The sequence below is a fragment of the Bacillus rossius genome, chromosome 2, assembly GCF_032445375.1.
Source record: "Bacillus rossius redtenbacheri isolate Brsri chromosome 2, Brsri_v3, whole genome shotgun sequence".
Lineage (NCBI taxonomy): Eukaryota > Metazoa > Arthropoda > Insecta > Phasmatodea > Bacillidae > Bacillus > Bacillus rossius.
In genome coordinates, this window is record NC_086331.1 from 4,090,726 (window position 1) to 4,099,684 (window position 8,959).

The following is an 8,959-nucleotide window of genomic DNA, read 5'->3' on the forward strand; positions in this document are numbered from 1 at the left end:
TTCTATTTTTTTTAAATGTTATCGGTAACTTTAAAATATCTTGAGTTTAACATGATTGTATAACTATTCATTTATGTAAAATATTGTTAATGACAATCCTTTTTGAAATGATAATTATTTTGTTTGATTAATAAATTTTTTCTTGTGTGTCATGAATTTACGATGAATGCAACATGAACTGTTTTCAATTATTAATTTCAAACAAAACTGTCGATCGCAACGACGCGTTGGCCTGGGCCGACGCAACTGTGCTCACTGCGGGGCGACAACACAGCCTAAAGAAAGCTGTGAACTATGACCCCGCCAAGTCGGAGACCTACAAGGCGCTGCAAGAGGCGGAGCTCGGCGACGCCGTGCAAGAGGTCACTGTCCCGGTGCAACACAAGGTGTTCGCGCCGCACAAGCCGGCGCCCAGCAAACCTGCCCCCATCAAGGTAGGCCGCCCTCTCGCCCTGCCACCTTGCACGCAGCTTGCTTGCAATACATGAGCACTGTCTGATTACACTGTCCGACAAACCTGCCCCCGTCAAGGTAGGCCGCCCTCTCGCCCTGCCGTCTTGCACTCAGCTTGCTTGCAATACATGAGCACTGTCTGATTACACTGTCCGACAAACCTGCCCCCGTCAAGGTACGCCGCCCTCTCGCCCTGCCGTCTTGCACACAGCTTGCTTGCAATACATGAGCACTGTCTGATTCCACTGTCCGACAAACCTGCCCCCGTCAAGGTAGGCCGCCCTCTCGCCCTGCCGTCTTGCACACAGCTTGCTTGCAATACATGAGCACTGTCTGATTCCACTGTCCGACAAACCTGCCCCCGTCAAGGTAGGCCGCCCTCTCGCCCTGCCACCTTGCACGCAGCTTGCTTGCAATACATGAGCACTGTCTGATTCCACTGTCCGACAAACCTGCCCCCGTCAAGGTAGGCCGCCCTCTCGCCCTGCCGTCTTGCACACAGCTTGCTTGCAATACATGAGCACTGTCTGATTCCACTGTCCGACAAACCTGCCCCCGTCAAGGTAGGCCGCACTCTCGCCCTGCCACCTTGCACGCAGCTTGCTTGCAATACATGAGCACTGTCTGATTCCACTGTCCGACAAACCTGCCCCCGTCAAGGTAGGCCGCCCTCTCGCCCTGCCACCTTGCACGCAGCTTGCTTGCAATACATGAGCACTGTCTGATTCCACTGTCCGACAAACCTGCCCCCGTCAAGGTAGGCCGCCCTCTCGCCCTGCCGTCTTGCACACAGCTTGCTTGCAATACATGAGCACTGTCTGATTACACTGTCCGACAAACCTGCCCCCGTCAAGGTAGGCCGCCCTCTCGCCCTGCCGTCTTGCACACAGCTTGCTTGCAATACATGAGCACTGTCTGATTACACTGTCCGACAAACCTGCCCCCGTCAAGGTAGGCCGCCCTCTCGCCCTGCCGTCTTGCACACAGCTTGCTTGCAATACATGAGCACTGTCTGATTCCACTGTCCGACAAACCTGCCCCCGTCAAGGTAGGCCGCCCTCTCGCCCTGCCGTCTTGCACACAGCTTGCTTGCAATACATGAGCACGGTCTGATTCCACTGTCCGACAAACCTGCCCCCGTCAAGGTAGGCCGCACTCTCGCCCTGCCACCTTGCACGCAGCTTGCTTGCAATACATGAGCACTGTCTGATTCCACTGTCCGACAAACCTGCCCCCGTCAAGGTAGGCCGCCCTCTCGCCCTGCCACCTTGCACGCAGCTTGCTTGCAATACATGAGCACTGTCTGATTCCACTGACCGACAAACCTGCCCCCGTCAAGGTAGGCCACCCTCTCGCCCTGCCACCTTGCACGCAGCTTGCTTGCAATACATGAGCACTGTCTGATTCCACTGTCCGACAAACCTGCCCCCGTCAAGGTAGGCCACCTTCTCGCCCTGCCGTCTTGCACACAGTTTGCTTGCAATCCATGAGCACTGTCTGATTCCATTGTCCGACCAACAAGCCGGCGCCCAGCAAACCTGCCCCCATCAAGGTAGGCCGCCCTCTCGCCCTGCCACCTTGCACGCAGCTTGCTTGCAATACATGAGCACTGTCTGATTCCACTGTCTGACCAACAAGCCGGCGCCCAGCAAACCTGCCCCCGTCAAGGTAGGCGACCCTCTCGCCCTGCCACCTTGCACGCAGCTTGCTTGCAATACATAAGCACTGTCTGATTCCACTGTCCGACCAACAAGCCGGCGCCCAGCAAACTTGCCTCCATCAAGGTAGGCCGCCCTCTCGCCCTGCCATCTTGCACGCAGCTTGCTTGCAATACATGAGCACTGTCTGATTTCACTGTCCGACCAACAAGCCGGCGTCCAGCAAACCTGCCCCCGTCAAGGTAGGCCGCCCTCTCGCCCTGCAATCTTGCACGCAGCTTGCTTGCAATACATGAGCACTGTCTGATTCCACTGTCCGACCAACAAGCCGGCGCCCAGCAAACCTGCCCCCGTCAAGGTAGGCCGCCCTCTCGCCCAGCCATCTTGCACGCAGCTTGCTTGCAATACATGAGCACTGTCTGATTCCACTGTCCGACAAACAAGCCGGCGTCAAGGTAGGCCGCCCTCTCGCCCTGCCATCTTGCACGCAGCTTGCTTGCAATACATGAGCACTGTCTGATTCCACTGTCCGACCAACAAGCCGGCGCCCAGCAAACCTGCCCCCATCAAGGTAGGCTGCCCTCTCGCCCTGCCATCTTGCACGCAGCTTGCTTGCAATACATGAGCACTGTCTGATTACACTGTCCGACAAACCTGCCCCATCAAGGTAGGCCGCCCTCTCGCCCTGTCATCTTGAACACAGCTTGCTTGCAATACATGAGCACTGTCTGATTACACTGTCCGACCAACAATCCGGCGCCCAGCAAACCAGCCCCTGTCAAGGTAGGCTGCCCTCTCGCCCTGCCATCTTGCACATAGGTTGCTTGCAATACATGAGCACTATCTGATTACACTGTCCGACAAACAAGCCGGCGCCCAGCAAACCTGCCCCTGTCAAGGTAGGCCGCCCTCTCGCCCTGCCATCTTGCACATAGCTTGCTTGCAATACATGAGCACTGTCTGATTACACTGTCCGACAAACAAGCCGGCGCCCAGCAAACCTGCCCCTGTCAAGGTAGGCTGCCCTCTCGCCCTGCCATCTTGCACATAGCTTGCTTGCAATACATGAGCACTGTCTGATTACACTGTCCGACAAACAAGCCGGCATCCAGCAAACCTGCCCCTGTCAAGGTAGGCTGCCCTCTCGCCCTGCCATCTTGCACATAGCTTGCTTGCAATACATGAGCACTGTCTGATTACACTGTCCGACAAACAAGCCGGCGCCCAGCAAACCTGCCCCTGTCAAGGTAGGCTGCCCTCTCGCCCTGCCATCTTGCACATAGCTTGCTTGCAATACATGAGCGTTGTCTGATTCCATTGTCCTACAAACAAGCAAACCTGCCCCCGTCAAGGTAGGCCGCCCTCCGTCCCGCCATCTTGCACACAACTTGCTTGCAATATATGAACATTGTATGATTACATTGTCCGACAAACACATTTGTGTAAGTATATGTTTATGTGTATATTGTTATTTGTACGTGTATATACATAGGCTATCTATAAGTGAATATATGTGTACACATGTTATAGGTGTATATGTTTAAATGAATTGGTACCATATAAATGTACGTTCTTTAAATGATTCTTGTAATGGGGAATTTTGATTTAATGCAGTTTTTTGGAAATACGCCATTTCATATGCGTATATACATGTGTTTTACATAAATATTAGTATATGTGTATATAAATAAATATGTGTATACAGTTATATGCTATTCTTTGAGCCCTTGCTAAATTCAACTATAGTCGCCTGCTCTTTGGGCCTTGGTAAAAACCTTCCATTTTTAAAATTCTATCTTCAGAATTTAAGTGCCACATTTTGTGGATTGTGGTATGGAAAGTAAAACGTCATTTAATCATCTATCTAAATATATTTTATGAGATATTTTCTCACAAATAAAGGTGCTTTTTTTTCTCTCTTGGGGTGTTTAATAACACATATGGTTGGTTAGCATTGAAATTTATGTACTCTAAGTTACGCCTGTAGTTGTTTCAGTTTAATTATTAGTTTAATGTTTTCTTTAAAATATCTTTGTTTACGTGTACATCACTTTACAATTGGTGCCCCTTATTTTAGGCAGCTGTTTCAAACTGAGGATAGTACACCTGCCAGACGTCGAAGTATTTCGTTCTAAATTTTATACTAGTTTTCCTCGAAAACGGTGGGGTAAAGGCTAGTACAACAAGGCAGCCTTTATTTGTTTCTTTTAACGTGTAGATTAATAATCAGCATTTTAAAAATTCATCATTCCTTCGTGTCACAAACATTTATGGGAAATAAGGGCGTCACCTTAAATTATTTCAATTAAATAATTTTACTTCAGCAAAAGGACTATCGGTGTTTGTAGAAATTTGTTCAATTTTACATTATCCAAACGTCTTGCATTATATTTAAAATACTAAGACGTATGTGGGGATAACTGGGTTCGTAAGGGATAGCCCAATTAAGTTTTATAACAGTTTTGTTAATTACTAATATTTACATTAATAAATAAGTGTACTAAAAATGTCCGATAACAAATCACTGGCACTTAAAAATGTTTATCCTCAAGTCCCTCAATGTCTGTCCAGTTCCGCAGTTCGGAATCCTCACTGGAGCTAGGCTCAACAGTGGTTCGCCCCTTACCTCGCGCCTGTCCGCACACACAGTCTCGCGCCACTCAGTCGCACTCTCGCGGTCCAGTCGCTCCGTGTCGCGCCACTCTCGAAGGGGGTCACTCAACCTCTTCGCCGATGTCGCACTTCCTTTCACTCGCGGAACTCTCCGAACTCTTGGAACTGTCCACTCACGCGGCACTCCACGGACTCCATCGCTGGTTTCCCGTGGAGGCCGGCGTCGCTGCTTTAAGTATCGTGGCGCCCTTCTCGAACCTACGAGAGCAGCCGTGACGAGTCGCATCATCCGGGGCCGACCCGACGCCCGAAACATCAAGAATAGCGTCGCTTGTTCGCGGCACTTCGCGCGGCGGCCCACGAAATTCCCCAAGACCGCTCAGCGATAGATAACAGCGTCGAAGGATGACGATGCGCGGGGAGCGGGGGGGGGACGGGGTAGCGACGACCCTTGTAATCCGGCCAGGTACGCGTGCACATGCCTTACGTCAGTGGAGGCCACGTGACAGGCGCCTGACTCCAGTGGCCTTGCAGGGCCGCCAGCCAGCTCCGAACCTGGCGCGCGTCGCGGTCCTCGCATTCGTAACATTACCTTATTTATTACTTTCAATAAATGACTGGTTCAGCTGGAACTTTTAAGGAGTGTACCAATCTTGTGAAGCACTTTAGACCATAATCTGTATATATGTATTGAGATTACATTTATATGATGAAACTTCCGCAGAAATGTGTGGGTCCAATCCTGGCTCATCCTGTGTATTCACAACCTTAGTTCATTTAAGTTTTAAATTATTATGGTCGGAAGTGGAAAGTGGGTGAATGTTTGGTGTTAGAAAAAATTGCCTAAGCTTCATGTTAAGATCAAGGGTGTATGCAGGAGGGGTGGGTGGAGAGAATTTGGGATAAATAACCCCTCCACTCCGAAATCCTAAAAAATGTATTATTTATACCAGCAAACATAATTAAATTGGAAACCAAAGCGTGGGCAAAATGGGTTTCCCCCTCCCCCTCTTATGAAATTCTGCATACTCCTAGCTAAGATGTATAAATTATGTCAGTATTGGTGAACTTTGTAGGCAACATAACAGAAGGCATTGGAGTTCTAGTGTTCTAGAATTTTTAACGCAAAGTCACACTGAAGCATGTTAATTTGGTGCAAAGCCCTTTTAGCTTACAGTAAACAAATTACAGTTAATACATGATAGTTTCTGAAGTAGTATTTCTAGATATTTTTTTTATTTAAATTTTGATATTAATACTGATTTCTTTTTATTGCAGCTAAGTGCCTTAGGAACTCCTGAAGAAACGATTCATCAAAGCGGCAGCTTCAAGCGTCTAATGTATGCAGTTTTAGGTGAATCTTAAATGTGATATATTTTGTGAGCAAATATGGGAAATCATGAGATACCATCTTTGATTTGTTTTGGAGAGTATCCTCTACGTAATATATTGTTACGAATGCATGGATAGGACATTCTGGCCGTTGTTTGTGTAACCACTAATGGCAATACAAGCATATAAATAATTAGTTCCTTCACTTTAAAAAGTAGCTATGCTTTGCTTCTTGCACTGTAGATCACACACAATTGTCAAATTTGTTGTTTTGCATTCATTTTTGAATGTTGTGCTTTGTGGAATGTCCTGTGCTGGCTAATCTGTATTCAGTGTACAATAATCATGTAAATCAGTTAGTACAGCTCTGATTTGTGAAAGAAATTAGTCCTTTGCTATGCGGTTGAAGTTGTATAATTGATTGTTTGGCACACTCCAATTTCTCTTTGGATGTTATTTTAAATGTAAAAAAAAAATTAATAGTTGCTTTATAAGAATATATTCCTGTGAACTTAAAAAGTAATTAAAACTATTTTGTTGGTACAGCTTACAGTTTTTTATGTATTATCAAACTGTCATCAAAATCATGTGCTCTTCTGTACTTCAGTGTTGAGAGAAATGTTATAGTTTGGTATGTTTCGAAGTCCTTAAAATACCTTGTAAATTTTCCCCTTTGTAATACATGTGTTTGTAATAAATTCCTGTATATTTTGGTGATCAGTTTGATTACAAATTGGCATTTGGCAAAAAAAAATTAAATATTATTTTACATGGTGTTATGTCCTAGCCTTAGCCCTTCATGAGAATTTATTCTGCTTCAGTGCTTCTGATCTTCTATTGAGTGTTAAGAATTTTATTCAAAGCAATAAAAAATTATTTGTTTTTAAAATAAATACATTTAACAGTATTAATTTTCAAAAAATTTTTAACCATCTTTAATAAACATAAAAAAGTGTTGCATGTTGTTGTTCCTGCCAGAGAATGGATTGGCCAGAACGAAATCAAATAAAGGTGATGTTAAGTGGACCCAGCTACTCTGCGGGAGGTTCAGGTCTGACACTTCTGACCAGCCTGAAGAATAAACGAGGTAATTTGACATGGGTTCGAGCATTATTAGTTAAAATGTTGTATAGCTGAGAGTTCTCAAAAGAATATAATCCATCGACTATTAAATTTAAAAATACACAAATATATTTCTTATTTACTACATTCGTAACACTACTGAAAACAGATTAACGCACTAGAAGAAAAAATGCTAATAATTTTTATTCAGCAACAGTGTAATACTATCAACAGGCCGTTACAATAGCATGTTTAACCAAAAGTTTTAGAAATTACTTACAAGGAGACACCATCAAGTTCGGATCAATATGTACTTTCATACTGTATTAAACTAACTGCTGTTTAGCATTGCAATCCCTACTTATTTCTAAGAACTCTGAAAAAACTTTGCATTAATGTAAATTCTGTATTAACACTTAACAGATTTTTTTAAACAATAATTTACTGAAGTTGTTTTTTTTTATGTTTAAATCTGGGCAAATGTTTACAATGTTGAAAGATTTTGAAATGAAAAACTAAGTTAATAACTAAAAATATTTGAGCAAATGATTAAAGAGTTGAGTATGAGGGTACTTTTCTACTTGAATTGATCTGATTACGCGAAAAGGGTTGGAAACGCTGAATCTCAACCATACAAACACTACAAACTGTAACCTACTATTGCCAATCATGTTGCAGACATTAACCAGTTTATTTCATACGTGGAAGGCACGAAGGTTACTTTCTCAGGTAAACAGGATGCAAAATGTACCAGAGTGGGTGTCTCCTGTTCGATTGTCTGAAGGTCCAGTACTATTGTCCTGCATCTTTCATGTCCGCACAAAGGCTCACTACTTGCTTTTCAAGCCTTTGCTGACAAAAATATCTACAACTCAAATTTTAAATTTAAATGTTGGCAAACATTTCATGAGCTCTGATGTTAAAATTGCTAGCAGGATAATGATTACCATGATAAAAAATATTAACCATGAAAAACATAACATATGTTTTAATTACAACCTTTAAACATTGAAACAAAAGGTCAATACGAAATAATTTATTTTTTTTTGCTCTACGGGTACTAAAATATTTTATAACAAGCCAGCCATCTACTTTTACTGGTCTCTGAAATTTTTGTTTAGTCACATAGCACTCATTTCAAGACTTGCAATAGTCGAATGCCTAGTGAGCCACAAAAATTCTCGACTGCTGGCGTTGCCTTATATTTGTCTCGTCAAAAAGCATTATCACTATTTAAAAATTCTCATTAAGTAAGAACAATTCCTGTGGACCAATTAAACTCGAAAGTGTGTCAAATGTGTGTAATACAAACTGCCAATTAACAAGATATGGGATGTTTTACCAGTCATGGTTAGAGATAAGATTTTATGGTTTTATTTTTCAGCCATTTTTTAAATGGGATGCTTTTGGTATTATTGTTTCCATTTTCATAAATTCAGCTTATTCTTAATATGACACTAAAATATTTCTTAATACTCATTTCACCAAAATAGCATCATTTTGACTGATACATACATGAATCACTTCTACAGTATGATAATTTTAAATAAGCATGTCTAGGACAGTATTACTCTGAAAAATAAAAAAAAGTCAAGTTTTTGGCAACTGTAAAATGTACAGACATCATTAAAATTTTTATTTATTTTCGTAAATTATGTTCATAGAACTAATATACTAAAAAAATTAATTTTTTTTAATTTGAATTATAATTTGTTAAAATAATGATTGATTTCAAATTTTGGATGCATTTTGATGTTATAAATCCACCGTATAATCTTGTCCCTAGACATGGTTAATGCTCCAATGTGCAGAACTGCCAGTTAAACTATTTTCACAAGTAA

General features: G+C 43.2%; 1 protein-coding gene across 1 annotated transcript in view; it reads left to right on the forward strand.

Moving 5' to 3' along the window:
• Nucleotides 1-6,949, forward strand: part of LOC134529039 (PDZ and LIM domain protein 3) — a 155,912-nt gene extending 148,963 nt beyond the window's left edge. The window contains exons 9-10 of the mRNA XM_063362735.1: nucleotides 275-434; nucleotides 6,003-6,949. Of these exons, the coding sequence (XP_063218805.1) occupies nucleotides 275-434; nucleotides 6,003-6,089 (247 nt within the window). The 3' untranslated portion in view covers nucleotides 6,090-6,949. The remainder of the gene's footprint in view (nucleotides 1-274; nucleotides 435-6,002) is intronic.
• The last annotated feature ends 2,010 nt before the right edge of the window (nucleotides 6,950-8,959 follow it).